The sequence below is a fragment of the Eriocheir sinensis genome, chromosome 55, assembly GCF_024679095.1.
Source record: "Eriocheir sinensis breed Jianghai 21 chromosome 55, ASM2467909v1, whole genome shotgun sequence".
Taxonomy (NCBI): domain Eukaryota; kingdom Metazoa; phylum Arthropoda; class Malacostraca; order Decapoda; family Varunidae; genus Eriocheir; species Eriocheir sinensis.
The window spans coordinates 3072174-3092311 of NC_066563.1; the positions used below are offsets into that span (position 1 = coordinate 3072174).

The following is a 20138-nucleotide window of genomic DNA, read 5'->3' on the forward strand; positions in this document are numbered from 1 at the left end:
GATAATTATGTGAGGGTATATTTCTTGCTTCACTTCAAGTAATAGCAATTCTGCTAGAATTAATAAAGTATTAAATGATTCTGGTATAAAACTTGGCAAAAGTTATCTCTTTTCTTAATCACATCAACATATAGTTGAAGATATACAGCAAGAGTATCGTAATATGGCTCTAATATACAATGAAATATTTCTTTCACCCAAGACCCTGCTTCTTCTACTCATTGTATGGGGAAATATAGGCAGAAAGAAAAAGCATACATATTACTGAATAACATAGAGAACGAGAGAAAAGACACTTCCTTCAAGATTCAACAATACGAACTGTCATTTGAAGGTCCGACCCTTCCCAGTGACCTTACATACAAAGACTTAGTGCAGACACCTACCTGATTGTCCTTGTAGCGGTCCTGAAGGGTGAGCAGCGAGGAGCCCCGGGGAAGGCGGCAGGTCAGGGGCTGAATTTGGTCCTCCATGTCACCCAGCCAGCGGCGCAAGATGCCCTCCTCGTGAGCAAGATCTGGGGAGAAAAATGTTTTATGTAATATTTGGATTTTGCTCATAATGAAAAAAAAGATGCCTGCCAGCTTGCTGCCTCCCATTACTAGAACAAATAGACTTTGCAACACTAAGACCCCATGTGCACTGCTGCTCATCCATCCAAGGCTGCAATATTTGTATTTATTTTACAAAACTTGAACACATACAGGTTTGCCTCATCAAAATATTAAACTATTATTGAAAAAAGTTCTGCTGCCAGCTATGTCTGTTTAATCATTTCAACTAAATACTATTTTGCTACAAAAAGTTCCTTCACAGAAAGGACTGGGTAAATTTATCTAAAACTCTGTAATGACTGTTCAGGCATAGTTAAGTTAGGTAATGGATATGCTAAACAAACAGTAAATGTAAACTATGCAAGATTCTACTTTATTAGGTAAAAATTAGGTGTAGGTTACCTTCAAATAAATTTTAGAGAGGAAGTACTAGTGAATATCAACAGAAGAAGAGCATATTTAGTCTCATGCTTCAACAAAAGTATATATGACTTCACTAAGTACACAATTGTGATGCCTGTTTGGGTTACTCTGTCTTAATATCATAAACCTACTTCCAAAAACATAACAAAAACAATGGTACAATAATTACCTAATTCTACTTCCACCTCTTGGTTTCGGCCCTTGGCAGGAGTCAGGTTACTCTCCAGCTGGTCCCACTTGTTGTTCAGGTAGTTGACACGCCAGCTGATCTCCTCCGAGGAGCCTGGGTACCTCTGGGCCACACGCTCTCCCTGCTCCACAAACAGTTTGCGGCGGTAAGTGCGGCGACGCAGCTCCTCCTGCTGGGCCTGGGCAAACAAATGTGACTCACAACACGGTTTCTTTTGCAGAGGCAATTCCTCCTGCAAGAGCTCAATCAGAATATCAGAACTGCATTTGGTGATGTACAATGATCAAAAAGAATAATTATATTGTGCTAGGACACTTGACAGAACATCTATTTTCCGTCTTACTTCCCAAACTTCTCAAATTCTTAAATAGCTCTCCACACTACCAAAGGTAATGTTGAAACCATGAGCTATAACTGCTTGTTGCACCGGTGCTCATCTCCATCACCTCAGGCCTTGAGCCTTTGGTTGGTAAAAACTCAGCACCGTGGGACACAGGACCAGTGTGACCTTGTAAGGGAGGATGAACAGTTGCATGGGATGCACTCAGACTCTGTAATGCCCTGAATTTTCACCTTGCTACACTCCCACATGACTACAACGCGTAACGAAACACATGAGAAATTAATCCAGACAAGGAAAGGTTTTGTCGGTGCCAGGGATCAAACCGGTGACCAGCGAGATGGGAAAGCCACTCCTTAACCAGTCGGCCAAAGAGGTACTCCACTCACAGAGTGCGTTATGGGAGGCTCGCCAATCAGGTAAGTCAGCTGCACTTCAACTGCCCAGGTCAAGATCAAGTCAGACTGTGAATTTGTAGTTAGGCATAGTAATCACTACACCATTCATTTGTAGATATTAATACTTTTAGGAAAATCTGTAATCCAAAATACTAATAAGATTTGTTGTCACACAAACCTATTTCATATACAGTACTAAAACAATCACAATACTGCTCAACAATGAAATATTTCAGCTGCAGACAACTTATGAGTATATATGCACAAGCAAAACAATAATTTAACAGCATTTGCATGCTTTTCAATTAAAAATACATAACTTTCCAGCCTCAGAGGATATATTTGGGGCAAGGAGATGTTGGAAGTGTGAATTACACAACAAACACAATATGGGTACAGTAGTGGATGTGTAATGCTGACTTGCCTGATGGGCGGGCCTCCCATAACTCACTTAGCCAGGGGGGCACCTCTTTGGCCGACTGGTAAAGGAGTGGCTCTCCCGTTACGCTGGTCGTGGGTTTGATTCCCGGCACCGGCAAAACCTTTCCTTGTCTGGATTAATTTCTCGTGTGTTTCGTTACATGCGGTGGTCGTGTGGGAGTGGAGAAAAGAAAAAAAATTCTACCATTTCAGATGATTCCAAGGAAATTGATAAGTAAACATCTCTTGATAGCAACATAAGAGAAAATCTGTGGAAAGCCATTAAAAACATTACTGTGAACTCTTTTAATGATTTATGCTTAGCCATAACAACTGCCTCCATGGTGCAGTGGATAGTGTGACTAGCTACGAATCCGCAACCCCAGGTATGATTCCTGGCCCATGCAGTCATGATACAGCTTATCCAGCTGTTCATCCCCCCTTTTGGACTGGGTGAGAAATGGGTACCTGAGGAAGGTAAACATGGACAACCCAGATGTTACACTGGTCCTGTGTCCCTGGGAAAAGGGGTTCTTAACTTCTTACCCACCACAAGTTTAAAGGGATACTGTGATGGAAATGAGCACCACAGCCATGAGCAGCTATAGCATGGGTCACCAACTTCACCATAATAACCATTACCTATTCTATAGCACTTACTATTTCCTACAACAATAAGAGGTGAAATATAGAATAAAATAGCTATGAATCTTACATGACAATACCAAACATTAGTTTGTCAATTTCAATCCTAAGACAAAAAGTATGAAAAGATGGATCTTAATACACAAAATTCATACCATTCTTGCTGCTTTATCAGGTGGGTTGGAATGGGAGTAAAGCTTCAACTGAACTTGAATAAGCCACTCATACAATTCATTGTACTGATCAAGAAACTCGGAAAAACTCCAAACGTAGGGCGGTGACACGTCTCCACTGTCCCAACACAGCTCAAACTCTCCTGACGAGGGGGCTTCTGAGGTCTCTCCAACCTGGAAGATTTGCATTTATTATTTTCTCTGTTGCACAAGGAGAAAGACTTAATGACATACAAAATTATATAAAGATGTATATAACTGAAACCAGATGTTCATACAAAGAAGAGGAGCTGCCATTAAAAAACTTCAAACTCTGGGAAAGAGGGATTTTGACACTACCTTACGGAAAGCATTTCAGTTGTAGGAGGGAGGAAACACAGTACAAAGAAGCAGAAGGAAATCACTACCAAATTTTCAGTTTGGGCTCTAATGTATGCAGCTTCAAAGTTTTGTTCTTATTCTAATTTCAAAACTATGGAAGAAAGCTAATTATATAATCCTGAGAAATACACAAGAATAGGCATACTACAAGGAAATAAGAAGGCACTCAAACCATCACAAAAACTAGTCAAGCAAAATCCTTTGGAGACCACAAGATTCATAAAGGGTGATACCTCTGGTGGTGGTGCGTTGAATGTAATAAACTTCAAAATATTTCAGATTAATTTAATGAGTGGCTCAATTTCTTGTAGCATATTTGGCTTTTTTAAGTAATACCTCTCAATCAAATAAATAATCTATTTTTTCCAGATTATATAAGTTGCGGTCAAAGCCAATTAATCTAAATTCCACTATAAGTTTATAGTCATAAAGTCCAATAGTCAAGATTCATTCAAAAAGGAAATTATAGTCCCCAAAGAAGAGGTCTGAATTTGAAGGGAGGATATTTTAATGGAAAATAAATCATCTGAGATCTGGAGTGCATAAAATTATATAAAAAAAAGAAACTCATAGATTATCAGGCAACCAACAAACTACAGTATATATCTTAGCACATACAAGTTAATAGTTTTTTATGTAAAATTCTTCTTGAAAACTAATGACACACACCATTTAGAAGTTGGTAATTATTATTGCAAGAAATCAGTTTTCACTACTTTCAACCAAGCAAGTTATCTAACACAATGCACTGCAATTTAATAGTTTTTTACCTGGTAGGAGTCAGGGATGAGGTTGCTCCCCATTATATAGTTGTACGGCTCCTGGATGGAGGCCCAGAAGTCCCTGCTCCCCTCTTCCTTGTCTGCGGGGCCCCAAGATCTGCGGGCTTCCTCGCGGTCATTACACCGTCTGTTGGGAGGAGGCATGGTGAGTACTCTGTGTGATTACCGCCAAGTCTGTAGTGTGGTGGCTGTGATTAATGACCTTTAACAGTTGTCATTACAGTGTTGTCAGTCATATTAATGGTAAATACAGTAGTAATCATAGTATTAGTGGTGGAGGTGATGGTGGTGGAGAAAAGTAGCAACAGTTACATTATTATTATTATTATTATTAGTAGTAGTAGTAGTAGTATGAGTAGGAGTAGTAGTAGTAGGAGTAGTAGTAGTAATAGTAGTAGTAATAATAGTAGTAGTAGTAGTAGTAGTAGTAGTTGCAGCAGTAGTAGAAGTAGTAGTAGCCTAATGCTGGTAGTGATCACGGTTATTCGTGTGCCATTGAAACTGCAGTTGTTGATGCTGCTACTGATCATGGTTTCTTGTTTTAGCGGCAGTGTGTGTGTGTGGGGGGGGGGGGGTTCTACTGTTACATGATGACATTCCAGAATCATACACTTTCTCCTGCTCCAGTTGTTGTAGTAAAGAGCCTACCTTGTGTTTGAGATAACACACAATGTATAAAATGTCCACTTGTGTGACTGCTTGTCGACTTTATACAGTATCAATTTGAGTTCATTATATTACTGTAATTCAATTGAATCTCATCTCTCCACTTGTGTAACTTTTAAAACAAGGAAGGATTACTTTATGCCTAATCCAACACTGCCTCTCCCTTTACGTAATGTAACCTCATCCATAACAAAGGAATTCTTATATTCCACCAAACTAAGGTCTATTAATATAACTTTCATTCGTTAGAACGTCGAAACAATCTCGTATTTCCATACAAAAAAAATAGCTATAAAAGCGATGCATGGCTCTTCTTTTTACGAAAGAGGAGCCCAGCAAGCCCTGTTTGTCAGCCTGCAGGACCCAGTTCACTGCCCTCATTACTCCCCTTGCAGCCTCCCGCCTGTGTCCTGAACGCTGTGGCTGCGGCCTGCTATTAGTGGGCCCCTGGGAATCACAGTCATGGAGAGTTTCTTTACCCCTTACATTTACAGCGATCAAAATGGGATGCACCAGGATTATATTCACTGCGTGGTGAGAAGGAACAGTGTGGATGGATGAAATATATTTGAAGTTTGCGCAATTTCTCGCAGCAACACATATAATTCAATTGCGATTTTACTCGTCTGGGGCTTTTGAATACACCCCAGACACAGCAACGATCTATTTTCCGCTTACTGAACCTTACATAAGACCATAGTAAATTCAAATGCAGTTTCCGCTGGGCCCTGAGACACTGGCGTTTCCTGTCTTGCAGTATGTGAACTAACACTCATCATGTGGTTGCCGCAGATTTGTGTTCTATTTCGACTTTTAAGTTTTAACTATATATTACTCTTCAACAAATCATATTTTTTCTTTGTGATTCCGTTTCAGGCAATTACTTTAAATGCCATGTTTGTACTTTTGATTTGAATTTGCAATCGTGTCGAGTATTAGCCCGAGACAAAGATAAATAAACAGGCTGCCAGATGTAAGATAAATGACGGTCCGCACAGTGACGCATACAAGGTTACAACTCCGGTAAATCTTGCATAGAAAAATAGTAATGGCATTGATCTAACTTGTGTGATTTTCTGGCATGTTTAATATCAAAAGAATACAGGAAAAAACAACCCTCCACGAATCACATTATTCCATTTTTCTCTGGAAGAAGGAAGACAAATTGTAAAGGGATGTCTGAAGGCGGAAGTGGTTGGTGGTTGTGTTGTAGCGGCGGCGGCGGTGGTGGCGGCGGCGGCAGATGGAGAGGAGGAGGAAGGCTGAAGAAGAGAGAAGAGGAAGTAGGCAGAAGAGTCGAATGGAGGAGAGGGTGGAAGGTTGGAAAAGGAGGAGAGCAGGGAGAACATGAAGGTAAATGGAGGGAGGGAAAGTAGAAAAAAATAAATAAAAAATAAATCGTATGAGAAGGAAGGATAGACGATGGAGACAAAGCAAGAGAAAGTAGGATAAGTAATAGGCGGATAAAATTAAAAAGAAAGAATATTGAGTAGAAGGAAGAAGCAGAAGACAACCTTCCTTCTTCCTCGCCGCCCTCTGTCTGTCCTCCCGCGAAGAATAGAAAGAAGCAGAAGAGGAGTAGAGGGAAAAAGAGAAGGAAAAGAAGAGGGAAGGAGAAGTAGGAGCGATGAAAAAGGAGAAAGAGGGTGAATGTGCGTGTTTGTGTGTGTGTGTGTGTGTGTGTGTGTGTGGGGAGAGAGAGAGAGAGAGAGAGAGAGAGAGAGAGAGAGAGAGAGAGAGAGAGAGAGAGAGAGAGAGAGAGAGAGAGAGAGAGAGAGAGAGAACACGAAAGATAAATTGAAGAAGCGGTTCGCAAGAAGAGGAATTGGGGAAAACAAGACATTGAGAAAGAAGAATTCGTAAGAGAAGGAGGGGTGGAAAATGACAAAGGAAGAAGAAAGGATGAAAAGGGAAAAGGAGAAAGAAGGAAAGGAAGGAAATGCAAGAAGACAAAATAAGAAAAGAAGGAAGAATAGGAGGAAGACGCTAACGACGACCTTCCTTCCTCGCAATCCTCTGTCTGTCCTCCCACACTGAAAGAGGAGGGGTGGAAGATGACAATGGCAGAAGAAAGGAGGAAAATGGAGAGGGAGAAAGAAGGAAAGGATAAAAACAGAAGGAAGAACAGGAAGAGGAAGCTAACGACGACCCTCCTCCCTTCTTCCTAGCGGTCCTCTGCCTGTCCTCCCGCAATGTATCATCTTTCCCACTCTCGCGGCCTCCCTGCGTGGCTCTTGCGTATGATAAAGTCTCCGCTGCGCCTCAGGTTACCTCACCGCGATCAAGCTTCTTTGCCTCTGTGTTTTATAACCTCCACAAGAGATATAAAAACCGCGGTGTATTCATAACGTTTTCTTCTTTATATGAATCTATTTGTGCAGTTTCTTTGGTTCTATTATATTTCATCAACAACGGACAAGAAGAAAGCGTTTTGTGTATTTAGGATTTTCTCTTCTTTGACAGACACAATTGTACAGTTTAATTGGCTTGGTCTTATTTACCTCACAATATAAATAAGAGCTTGTGATGCATTCAAGCTTGTTTGTTGTAGACACGAACCAACAGCGCAAACCCTCAAACATTATCCACTTTTTGTCACCTTGCACAACAGAATAAAAGCCTTACTTACATTCAAGCGTTTTCTCTTCCTTGTTTTAATAAGGATAATTTACTTTGTTAGCCAGTAATAAAACGCGCAAAACCACACGGGCTCCCAGCATCACGACAATATAAAGTAAACGTCACTCAAACTCACAGTCCCATTTAAAGTCGTATGAATTCAAACATTATTAACATTATCAATAAGGCTATTCAACATCACTCCAACGTGTAACGGATGAATCAAACATTAGGAAACATGGGAATCCAAACACTACCTACTTTATACCTAACGATATTCTAGCACCGTGGAAACAGATGACCTTAATCACACCCAAAATGAAGTAGTCCAGACACACTACCTACTCAGCCATACGACCTTCTAAGAGTCATCGAACATGTCACTCTTAGACTCAAGTCCCGCACACAGACCCGTGAATCTAGACACTATCTTCTACTTTCCCTTACAATCGTTCAGCCGCAGCGTTTTCCCTCCACCACAATCACTGTCACAGCTCCGCCAGATCCGCCCACAGCTACGGCACTAACCACCTCCCGCAACTCGGCTCACCTGTCACTCTCGCAGCCCAGCCCAAGCGCCGCCAGCATCCGTTTTCCCTGGCATTCATTTTCACTAATACTCTTTTCACAATTTCCATTATTGTGATTCCAGTACTAACTTGTAAGACCTTTAAAATACAACAAAATACAGGGGCTATGGGGTTGCCTCGGGGATGAAAAGTGAGGGAAGTCTAGCAAGATGAACGACAGAGCTATGGCAGGATTGATGGCAAAGGTTTCAACACGACAGATGGATCATAGTGTAAGGCTGCGACATGAGGGGTGCGTGCGGGCTGGAAGGGGAGGAATGGCTGAGGCAATGGCGGAAAGGATGACTCAAGGTGGCGACACGAGAGGTGGATTATAGCTTAAGCCTGCAACGAGAGGAGTGACTGAGGATCGTGGGAGGAAGAATGGCTGCAGGCGAAGACAAAACAAGCCACAACCAAGGCCGCCAAGACACGCCGCAGGGATAAAAATACACCAGATATCTTCCTCTTTGTTCCCGGTTCTCTTCACTTCAAACAAAAAAAAAGGCCTTTCCAAATAACTAACAAGGCTGCGGGCGGGAGGGAGAAGGGGGAGAGATAAAGAAGGAAAAGGGAGAAATAGAAACGGGAGAGGAAGGATAAAGAAAGGAGGAAGTGAAGGAAATAATATAAGTAATTAAGGCGTAATATATCTGAAGCTCATAAGTCGAGGGAGCTTCAACAGCCTTCCTTCCCTTCTTCCTCCTCATACTACCGGCCTACTTTTACTACTGTAGAAAGTCACTGATTCCTGTTCCTTTATATAGAACGAAAACAACTCGACTAGCCTAATATTTGTTACTGATCATATCCTCCTCTATAAATATATCAAATAATCTTAACATAGCTCAGTAACTTCGTATGGTAGGCCGATGAGATTACTTTTGATATTTTTTTGTCAAGCCCTTGTCTCTCCTTCACAGCAAAATGCATAAAGATGTATAAGTAAATGAATAGAGTTGCTAATAAATCAAAATCAAGCACAGAGACATCAATGGAGACCCAGCATCCTTGTACTCAATCCCGAGGGCAGACAGTCTTCCCACACTCTTTTATGTACTAGCACAACATTCCACATTCCGGGGAAGCAAACACCGCCGCAAACATGACCTACTGGGCCTCCACACACGACAGCCTGATACTCCACGACGGATCAGCGACAATATAATGTGGTTGAAGTTCCCTAACGCTGATGAATTCCAACTATCTCCCTCACCATTACTACCAGTATAACCACAACCACCACCACCACCACCACCATTCAATCTCTCAGCCTCCGCCCCATCAGCCCCCCCAAACCCCCTTCTCTCTCTCTCTCACTCTCTCTCCGCTCGCTGGACAAACAGAAAGTCTCTCTTGCGTCACTGGCCGGAGCGCCTCGAGGAAACGGGAACAATGGCAGCGGAAAATATACCGAGCAAAGGTTCCGTCTGAAAAGAATGCAAACTCGGAGGAATGTGGACCGGGAAACAAATAACTGGACTGAACTTGGGGAGAAATATATTGTGATTGATCTCTCCGAACGGTAAAACTACGACACACACACACACACACACACACACACACACACACACACACACACACACACACACAACAAAAAAAAAAAAAAAAAAACCTGACTCATCCAGCCTTATTCTCAATCCATGACAAAGGAAATGATGTGTAATGCATTAGCGCTCCATTAAGAGTTCATGAAAATGCCATTAATATTTGATGGAGTTTCGACTTACAGCCCCTCAAGTCACTCTTACCATTCCTTGTTCTTTTCATATTCTTTGCAGCCTATTGTTTCAGTACACACACTTCTCTTCCTATACCAAAGACGTGAAGAAATGCAATCCAGTCTTTATGAGCGGAGCGTGAGAGCCTTGGCTAGGGGGTGATGGTCACTCCCCTAGCCGGCATCGTTTCCTAGAGCTGATACGTTACTGGAGGCTTTACCACAAGAAACACTTCCACGTTAACGGCGGATGTTGGTGGAAGGGATCGCCTGCCATGTCATCGAGGTGGAGCAGTTTCATAAGGCAAGGTCGGGCGGGGCCGCGGCGGGTTCCAGACCATCGCCTGTGACGCCGCGTTTCGCTTCTGACGTCACGGCTTATTCGACATTTTTCCTGGCTATCGATTTTTTTGTGCGTAAACTATACGGAATGATATGATCTGGTCTACCTCTAGCGATAGTGTACTATTTACGTAAAAAGTAAAAGACGAATGATTTTTGAAAGTACAAAGAAATTACTGAAAGAAATGGTTATCCACGTACATTAAAATGATTTAGAAAACAAAGAGAAAAATTGCACCGAATGAAAAGTACAAGAAACTACTGAAAAAAATTCTGGTTAGCCACGTATGACACAACACACGGAAAGAGTCTGCCACAAGGGTCGAGGCGGCAGGCGCGCGGTACTCACAGACAGGCGAGGATCATGTAGTGAATGACGAGCTGCAGCACCTTCTCCAGGAGCTGCGGGATGAGGTGCTCGCCGCGGGCTAGCACTGCCCACCAGCAGCAGTGGTCACGCCACATCTTGTCACGTTATTCACCAGAAATAACGAGCAGTGTGACTACAGTTCATGTTAACCTGGGAAAGCACCGAACACTGAACAAGCTTCTCCATCGCACTCATCACGTGACATACCGGCAAGGTTCAGGCACCCAACAGGTAACCATTGAAACTTAACGAGTAATGGAAGCCAAGCAGAGACACTCACTGTCAGCATTAGCAACGGTATGTAACGAAGTAACAAGTCACCAAACTATGCCTTTTCACAGGCAATGTTCAGGGCCTGTGCATAAAAAATAAAAAAATCGGCAGACGGTAAGGAGGCGATTATTAACACTGCTGATAAACGACAAGATAGCAGGTCACCAAACTACGCATCCTATGTCGATCACTCCACAAGGCGAGAAACGTGCCAGGTTACTGAGGCGAGCGGGTGTGGTTGGGGTGGCGGTAGCGGTCGTGGCGGCAGTGACTGGAAGCCTTTCGCAATCAGGTGACTTCCCGGCTGCTGCTACAATAGGAAAGCTACGATCTTGAGGGCGCACTAACTCAGCAGTTTTGGCGATCGAGCAGCACCAAGAGAGATCGGTTTGTTGTCTACTATCATTTCTGTTGCTGAAAACGTACTCGAGTCTTGTAGTTTTCACTTCCCAGTAAGAGATCGCTGCAATAAATAATGATGGATAGACTTTCACCGAGGGAAGAATCTGATGTCTTACTGAAACCACGAATCGATGTGTATTTGCTTTTCTCAATCGCACACAGACAAGATTTAGAGGATTCATACGTTTTTTACCATGTACGATTGTATGAAGAAGAAAAAGAAGAAGTGAAGAATGTGAAGAAAGTGACGATAGTGATAATACTCCGCCACCGTGTTTGCTGAGGCGTATACCTGCCAATTATGAACTTTTCCCTTTAACTGGCAGTACGCCCTAATATCGATTATCGCCTTGACCTACATCGCATGCTCTACTTTGGACCGAATCGCGAGATAAGAACACTTGAATGTCAACTGTTGTGTACCGATTAGTTCTGGCTTGTGGGCGCAAGCACACACACACACACACACACACACACACACAGTTAAGGCTCACAATCTCCTTAGCTTGTCCCACTTAAACTCTACACCTTTTGTTTCTTTGTCCTTCCTCAAAAAACTCTCCACATACACACATTCCAGACTCAACTATGCGTAGGGTTAACTCTGAACCGTTAGTTTTGGTGATTGCTCGGCACCATTTTGTTTTCTGCTTTCATTTCTTTTCTGGTAAACATATCCCCCCCCCCACCCCCCACACCCCTGAGACTCATAACCTCCAGAGTTTATCTCCCGCCCGGCCAGGAAGCGCCATCATCAACGCCATCCCCGGCACCTTCGGAGCGGCTGGTGGCGTGATCGGGTCTTGACGCCGCCCAGCCACGCACGCGACACATCTGGCCGCCCAAACTTTCCACCGCAGCCACATTGCTTCACGCATTTTAAGTTTGTTCCTTTGAAAAAAATATTTATCGATAAATTTAGATATTAGGATAGCATCTTATTCGACGAAGTCCCGATTCACGATCTCTATCCCTTCCGCCTCAATATAAATGGAAAATTCACAATTTTTCAATGGAGTTAGTTTACCATTTTTGTGGTGCAATATTAGTATCTTCGTGGGGTTAAATATTACCCCCTAAGTTACGATAGGGAGCTGGGGACTTAATTCTTTATAAGGTGATCATCTTTTACTTTCAATTGCTGTGCAAAGTTAAACCTTCCCGTGAGTTATACAAAGTCACAAAAATGACCCTACAAAGGCTATTCCTTGGAAGAATTGATTCCTTTTACCTGCCACTAACACGCAAAGATAATTCAACAGCTTTTTAGCCAACCACATAACTAACTAACAACTATGACAAAAGGGAAACAATGTGTTGTTATGCGCCGTTAGTCTCCAGTCAACACATTCCTCTCCCTTCCGCTCTCGTTGGCACCAGAACAACAAGCGTGGCGCAAGGACCAGCCATGTGAAGACGATAAAGCTTGAGACTCGTAGACATTAATGTTAAGGATTAATGCTGATGGTGCCGTGTAATCCTCGTGGAGGTGGGGAGGAAACTTATAATACTGCTAAACGTTTATTACCCATGTCGGTGGCAATGACGCAAGAATGGAAGGGGGTGTTATAATGCAGCTAAATGTCTGGGGCACTACCGGCCGTGATGGCAGGGGAAGAGGAGGTCAGCAGGAAAGGCACCGTACGCCAATTTCATTCCTTACACCAAGATATTAAGTTGATGTGATAGTAAAAGTCACCATACATTAGTCCAAGCCACCTCTGCTGTTTTCTTTTTTAGCGTCCTTGACCTCTGTATGCGACGCGGCCATAGGAAGGTGATCAAGTAATGGTATAATTGGACCTCTCGTGACCAAACGGTATTAAGAGATTAAAATAGGAAGCAAAGCGTGATGCAGAACAGTCTTCAAACAATCAGTCAACCTCCATCACCGTAAACTTGCAAGAGGCCAGCAGTCGCTCCGTGGATGTTTGATTACGTGGCTGTCACAATTACTTTAGTTGCTTCACAATAAGCCGCACTTTTCTTTAAGACGCCTTCGAGATGTACGAGAAGCGTGCATAACAGAAGGAAAGAAAGGATGACCAGAGTTTAATGAGACACGTGGAAGCTCGCAGTAGAAATAGGAGGGGAAAAATGCAACAAAACGTCACGCCGCCTCCACCACCTCCTCGGCCCATGCACCGCCTCGCACCTCAGCGGTTCACACCTGCGTGTTGCTGCACCACCGGCTAACACAACACTGATAAACAACAGCTTTGTTTTTCACTGCACCACCACCTCGTGCCGCTTTTTTTTTTTCTTCTTCTTTTAAATCAGCGCACCAACGCCTCGGACCTCAACACTTCCCACCCTCTTATGGCGACATTATTTTCTTTAATAAGCATAATTGATTGAAAATACTATTTTTACAATACTTAACACATTCTAAGAAAACCTTATCGAATCCTGACTCGCAGCTAATCAATAATTCACCCGTACGGCTGCATCGCACTGACTACCCCCTCGTCAGTGGCCATCAATGTCAGATAACATTCCAGGCCGTCACAACACACCTCACGAGAAGTCAGAAGTGTTTTATTTCAGAACGAACGGTCAGTGGCAGCAAACTCGCTGAACACGCAATGTGGATTCAAAATGACGTAAGACTGAGTAAGGCCTCAGGTGCGTTCTGGAAAACTCTTGTGCATGACGCGCTCCGCCGCCTCCACCTGCACGTGGCCGCTCCATCACCTGCCCGCTGGCTTGCCAAGTGCCTGCCTGAAGCACTCATTAAGCTCTTCCCTGTTCCTCCCGTTTTGCTTTGAAACGTAACCTTTGTTCTGCTTTGTTCAGCTTCCCCGTTGCCTCCAAACCTTGAGTATTCGTTTACAGTTGCCTTTTCTTTTTCTGCATTTGGCTTGCATGTTTGGCGATACACTCATTTATCAAGAAAACAATAGTTCTTCGCACCAGCTACGTCCTTGCTGTTCAAAGTCCTGAGTCCTCGTCACTCCCTTGTCTCGACACCTGCAATACACGACCCTGAGCGATGACACGACACAAACCGTCTCTCCTACGTGTCAATCGTCCACTCGTTCATTCATTTCGTTCACAGGACAAGATCTACCGCCACTGAGCTGAGTCACGTTCGTACCAATAGATTCACGAGGCCATTGTGTGGCTAACGTCTGAATGTCTCCCTTCGAATGCTGAGAGTGAACGTAGTGATGGCGGTGGCTGTGGTCACGTGCCGCCTTCCAGCAGTGTAGTGATCACTTTCATAACCTCCAAATCAAGGAACTTTTTTTCCTTAACTTCACTTTTTTCTCTATTGCAGATCGTAATCATAATATAATGGCAAATCAACACGTCACTCCACTTCAGGCACAGATGCACCTATATACACCACTCTCAACACTACACCACAAAACCCCCAGAGCCCCGGGACACCCACACACACCAACTCCTGCCGTGACCAATACTGATCAGGTGCCACCGCCAGCCAGCCGCGAGCCGCCCGCCGCCGTTACACACCGCACAGCGCCGACCAAACTGTCGTACGTTGAATTTTTTTTGCCGGTCATGAAGATCCAGTACATGCCACAGGTGCTGAGGATTGACAAGAGGGAATCTGATCTTCAGATAACTACTTTCTAAGGTGTGTCAGCCTCGGCGTCCCTATAGGGGATCCTGTACTGAGCCTTGGGAGGGTTCGGTGCCTTCCCGCTGCTCCGCCCCGGCGCCGCACTATGGCGCCACGCCTGCTCGTCCTACACCACCTGACAATGAGTGTCACGTAACTGCACTCAGCTGATAGTTTTCTACTTTCGTCAATTTCCCGCTCCTCTGAGACTCTTCCCCCACCGGGCCTCCAAACCACGTAGCGGAGTCGTACATCAATGGACCGACAAAACCTTGAACCACCAATTACAGCTACCACTAATTGCCCATCAGCTGGTTCCACGTTCAAAATGGCTTCCCGTTTTCAAGTTTGTAACCAACCAGCCGCTGCCAACCCATAAATTATCACATTCGTTTCAGACTTCATTTCCCGCCATAAACATGCCCTAAATCGATTATAGAGTCTGTAAGAAATATATAGACACGGTACTCCATTATTAATCCGGATGCATAATAATTTACCTTCCACGAAGGCCATCAATATTTTGAGAGCTGAAGAAAACATTGCTGATTAGAAGTATTAGTCAAGCATGCCTCGCAAGGGCGTAATAATAAGAAAAACTAGAGGACTTCTTTTTTGCTACCCTCATCTCTCACGTCCTGCTCTACCCCCTCGCCAACAAGCTAAGGATGGTAAGATGACATAAGAGGCACTGGCGGGGTCAGTCACGTGTGTGTGCTATGGGAAACAGATGGTGCGCTCAGACTAGTTAGCCTCTATTTCCCTTCACTTACCTACACTGGTCCTATTCAAATTACAAAAGAATTCTAATGTTGATACTCCTTTACTAAACTAACTAAAGTAAACCTGATAGTTTTTATTATCATTATTATTATCAGCATCCTTTCTTAATCCATTTTACACACAGCAATGAATGGTGGCAGTCTCGTCTTCCAAGATGCTGGGCAGACATGAACTCCAAGCCATCGATTTGCAATAAATAAGTAACACGAGAGAGACGAACAAATAGAGTTTACGTCACGGCTTGCAGTTATGTCACAAAAGAAAGGCGACGGCGGCTGGATGAGCTCGAGGGGTGGAGGGAGGGAGATGCGAGTAGGAAGGTCACCTCTCCATTATGCAGAGCCATTGATTCTTCTCACGTCACGCCCAACTCCCTCCAGCCAAAGAAACATCACGAGGTCCTCCACACGTCCCCGATCATCACTTTGGCCCAGCCTGACACGAGAGGAAAGACGAGATGACGATGCAGGCAAAGCACGTCCCCGCCCTTCCATTCATTGCCAGAAGCGCCGCTGTACGTGACTGGTCAAGGCAAGATGTAAACAAGAGTTGGTTCAAGGATGGATTGGAGTAATGCTAAAGCGGCTGCGTGCACTGGTTTCGATCTTCTTTTCCTTTATTCGTCGACAAAATCTTGTGGTACGTGGCCGGTTATAGCGAGGTGTAAACAAGTATTGGTTCGCGGAAGGATGGAGGTAAGGCTAACGAGAAACTCAAGGCGGCTGCATACACAGAAGACAAACCATGTTCCAGCAACAGTACCAAAATAATTCAACAACTGACCTACTTTTCGAACACTGAGACAAGGATGAAAGGAAGCAGACAGTATTGGAGTTTGGGATAAGAGAAGCACAGAGTAACAACCAAACAAGAGTAGACCAGAAAAAGAGTCACAAAGAGGAGGCCGCTGCGAAGGCTACGTCCCCGACCTCCAACAAACAAACTGAGCTGAGCAACTGTCGCCCGTCCTTCATCCTGTGTCGAGTTCCTATCCCTCAATCACCGTCCTGCCCCTCGCTTCCTTCGCTCTCCTCCACACGTATCCTTCACCTCGACTGCATTCCTTTGTCTTTCGCCTTTCACTTTCCCTAATGTTGTTCGAGAATGCCAGTCACCTGAGAGCGCCTCACGTTGTCAGCTCCGTTATTTATTCAGCAAAAACCAAACCAAACCAGGAGAACAATCCTTTGGAGAAAGTTATACTGGAAAACACACATTAAGAGAGACATCCTCTGATCGACAGTTGTTAGTGACACATCCATTTCAGTTCCAGAGAAAAACATCCAAGTTCCGTCTCACATTTATTTTCTAGGACATTCTTCCGTTCGTTTTTGCTTTTTCATCGGAGCAGCATATGGCAACCTTTTTTTGTTTTCTTTTTTTTCGTTCGGTCCTTAGTCTTTCCCTCACACCACAGATAAAGTTGGACTCCATGGAAAGTGTTCTCCGTGCGGCAGGTCACGGTAGGATTGCACTGAAACTTGCTCCGCAGCCGCCTCTCTCCCTGACTTCCTCCTCCAGCCGTGTTTGCTCCGCCGGGCTTCATGGCGCACACAGTTAATTACGTGTTGCCGCGGCGGGACCCATTCGTCAGTAGTAACATGTCACGACCTTGGCGGCTTCCTTTGTTCGCAGCTGCTCCGGTAGGAATGACTTTACTGGGACATGCCGATTGCTGGAATGCGACGGAAATGAACACCGAGGCCACGCGCAGCTAAGCGTATGTTCCCAACTTTACCTTACATTACAAGTCAGCACGCACCATGAACTCCTGCTCCTCACTCTTTTACTTCGGCTTCATACAGACACAAACTATATCATGTCACATTTATTTATGTCGTCGAATTCCTCTTTTATTTACTTTTCAGGTATCCATGGGTGAAGGATATGACCTGTGAAGTTTGCCTATATTTACATACCTATAGAGAAATGGCCTTATATAAAAGAGATAGCCAACCTTTAGAAAGCCGCAAGATCCAGACTATAATTTTCCACGTGTTCATAAATAGATGATGCATGAATTCTTACCCTTTAGCAAGCAGTCTTTTAAGAGGGGAGTATCAGGGCACCTTCTCCATCTGAAACTAACATCTCTTCTGGCCACTCCTCTGTTTAATTTTCCAAGAGCAGCGATTCACGGGCTTTTATTTATTTATTTATTTTTGGTTTGATGCCCTTGAGCTGTTTTCTTTACCGCAATAAAAGTATTTCTGTGGAAGTCTTAACTGTTATCCCTTTTTTTTTTACTTGTTCCATCATTAACTATTATTCTTGAACCCCCATATTCCTCCCCCTTAATATTTTCACTGGATATCAAAAGCAATTACTCCTGCCATCTCAAAATTTACACCCCAATCCAACGCCTCAATTAAGCTCCCATCACTGTCCTATCCACATGCCTCACGTCACCATTAGCCGCAACACGACTTCATGATACTCCCATCACAACCACTACCTCCACATTGCTACGCCCCTCGCCACTTACCACCTGCTCGTATCGCTTCGCTTCCATCTGCCGTGACTCAAGCAAACAGGAAATCCTGCATCCCTTCCCCCCGCCCCAACCCCACCATCCATGCACCTCTCATGACTTTCACCGCCGGGAATCAAGAGCAACACTCGCCAACGTGATGCGGAGGTTTCGTGTTCGGCGAGTGTTCTGTCCACACCTTTGACGCCTCGTTGCTCCATCCACACGTGACGTTACTCTCGATGCGGACGTAAATCATGTGTGTAACTGGTTCGTTCACGCCGCTGATTCAATAAACGAGTAGAATGTGTATTGATTTTGAATATCTGAGAGAGAGAGAGAGAGAGAGAGAGAGAGAGAGAGAGAGAGAGAGAGAGAGAGATTTGTCAACAATATTCCGTCAACAGGTCCTAAACTAGCGTGGTTTGGCCATAAGGCGGCTGCAGAGAGGTTGCCAACTAACCGAGACAGCAAAATTGAAGAGAGTGGCTAAAAGAAGTGATGTGTGTCTGACGCCATAACAGCACTGCATATGTGTGTGTGTGTGTGTGTGTGTGTGTGTGAGAGAGAGAGAGAGAGAGAGAGAGAGAGAGAGAGAGAGAGAGAGAGAGAGAGAGAGAGAGAGAGAGAGAGAAACAACACCGTCGGGGAAGCCCAAGGAGGCGGAAAGACACCACTCACAAACACCCACGTTAAAAAACAAAAATAAAAATAAAAACGTTTCCTTTTACCTAACACACAAGTTTTTACTCAACATTTTTTTCTGCCATAATGTGATACTCCTACTTTTCCTTTTACTTTTACATTTTTTTATTGTTTTGTTTTCGGATTTCACTCTTACAAGCAATGCATTTTCTTCAATACCCACAAAGGAAAAAAAAACTAAACTGAAACCACTACCAGGAGACGAATATTGCAACCCCATCATCATAGCACTCTGTCACGCACCTTCTGAACTTCCCTATGCGAGGATGAAGCACTGGGTAGACACCGGTGACAGGGAGAACGAGACCTTTGAACCTATACCGCCAGCACTATAATGAGGAGACGAAAATAGCAACACCGTCTTCATAGCACTGTCACGCATCTTCTTAACTTCCCTACTTATAAGGAAAAGGAGGATAAGAAAGGGTGAAAGAAAATTGATAAAAAAAGGGTCAGAGAAGAGTAGGAACTGGATAAGAATTATTTGGAAAAAAAACAAGACAAAGGGCTCGGGAGGTTAAGTAAGATGAGCTGGAAAAGAAAGGATAGAAGAAGCGAAATGTGACGAAATGAGAAAGGAAACGTAGGAGCTGGATGAGTGAGGGTGGAAGAGAATAACGTACAAGGTTGGGAACGGTACTGGAAGAATACTAGGAAAAGGAAACAGATGACAAGCATTACGAGGCAAGACAAGAATGAAGGGTCTGGGAATGGGAAGAAGAAAAGAGTGGGGGCAAAGAGTGGTAAGGCTGGGAGCGGACAAGATGTATCGCTTGAGAAGTACGAGGGAAAGGAAACAGAAGGCAGGCATGACGAGGCGAGGGTACTCACTTTGTCTTGCGGCGGTTGAGGGAGTTGGTGTGGAGCTCTGCGGCCGTCCTCGCGGGGCTAACAAACTCTAGCACGGGGCTAGACGACCCGGAAAGCGAAGACAGCGAGAAGCTCAGGGGGCCCAACCCGCCCACACCGCCGCCGTTGTTGCTGCAGCCTGGTGAAGGGGCGAGGCGGAGGGTGTGAGCATCGGCAATTTATGGAACGTGTAAAAGAATCATTAAGAAAACCCTAAAAAACAATAATGATGAGAAAAAGACGTGAGGAAATTACATGACCATAAGGAATAGAAACAATTGATGAGCCTTGTGGACCAAACGCGGAAGCTTTCTCTGGCTATCTAGTGGCCACTGAGCTACACGCACTACACACTAATGATAAATTCCCAAGTCATTTGTAAGGTCACAAACTAGACTTTTATGCTACCAACTTTGTGAACCCCCAAAACCCTCCTTTATCCCTTCATCCCTCCCTCCATTCTCTTTACTAAACACGA

At 44.1% G+C, this 20138-nt stretch overlaps 1 protein-coding gene across 2 annotated transcripts in view; it reads right to left on the reverse strand.

Annotated features, from left to right (window-relative positions):
- Positions 1–293: 293 nt before the first annotated feature.
- The window catches only part of LOC126983896 (uncharacterized), a 41042-nt gene continuing 21197 nt past the window's right edge, over positions 294–20138 (reverse strand). For both annotated transcript variants that reach the window (XM_050837076.1, XM_050837077.1), the window contains exons 4-8: positions 19643–19799; positions 4295–4433; positions 3126–3317; positions 1147–1345; positions 294–517 (exon numbers count right to left, since the gene is read on the reverse strand). In XM_050837076.1, coding sequence (XP_050693033.1) covers positions 309–517; positions 1147–1345; positions 3126–3317; positions 4295–4433; positions 19643–19799 — 896 coding nt within the window. In that variant the 3' untranslated portion in view covers positions 294–308. The remainder of the gene's footprint in view (positions 518–1146; positions 1346–3125; positions 3318–4294; positions 4434–19642; positions 19800–20138) is intronic.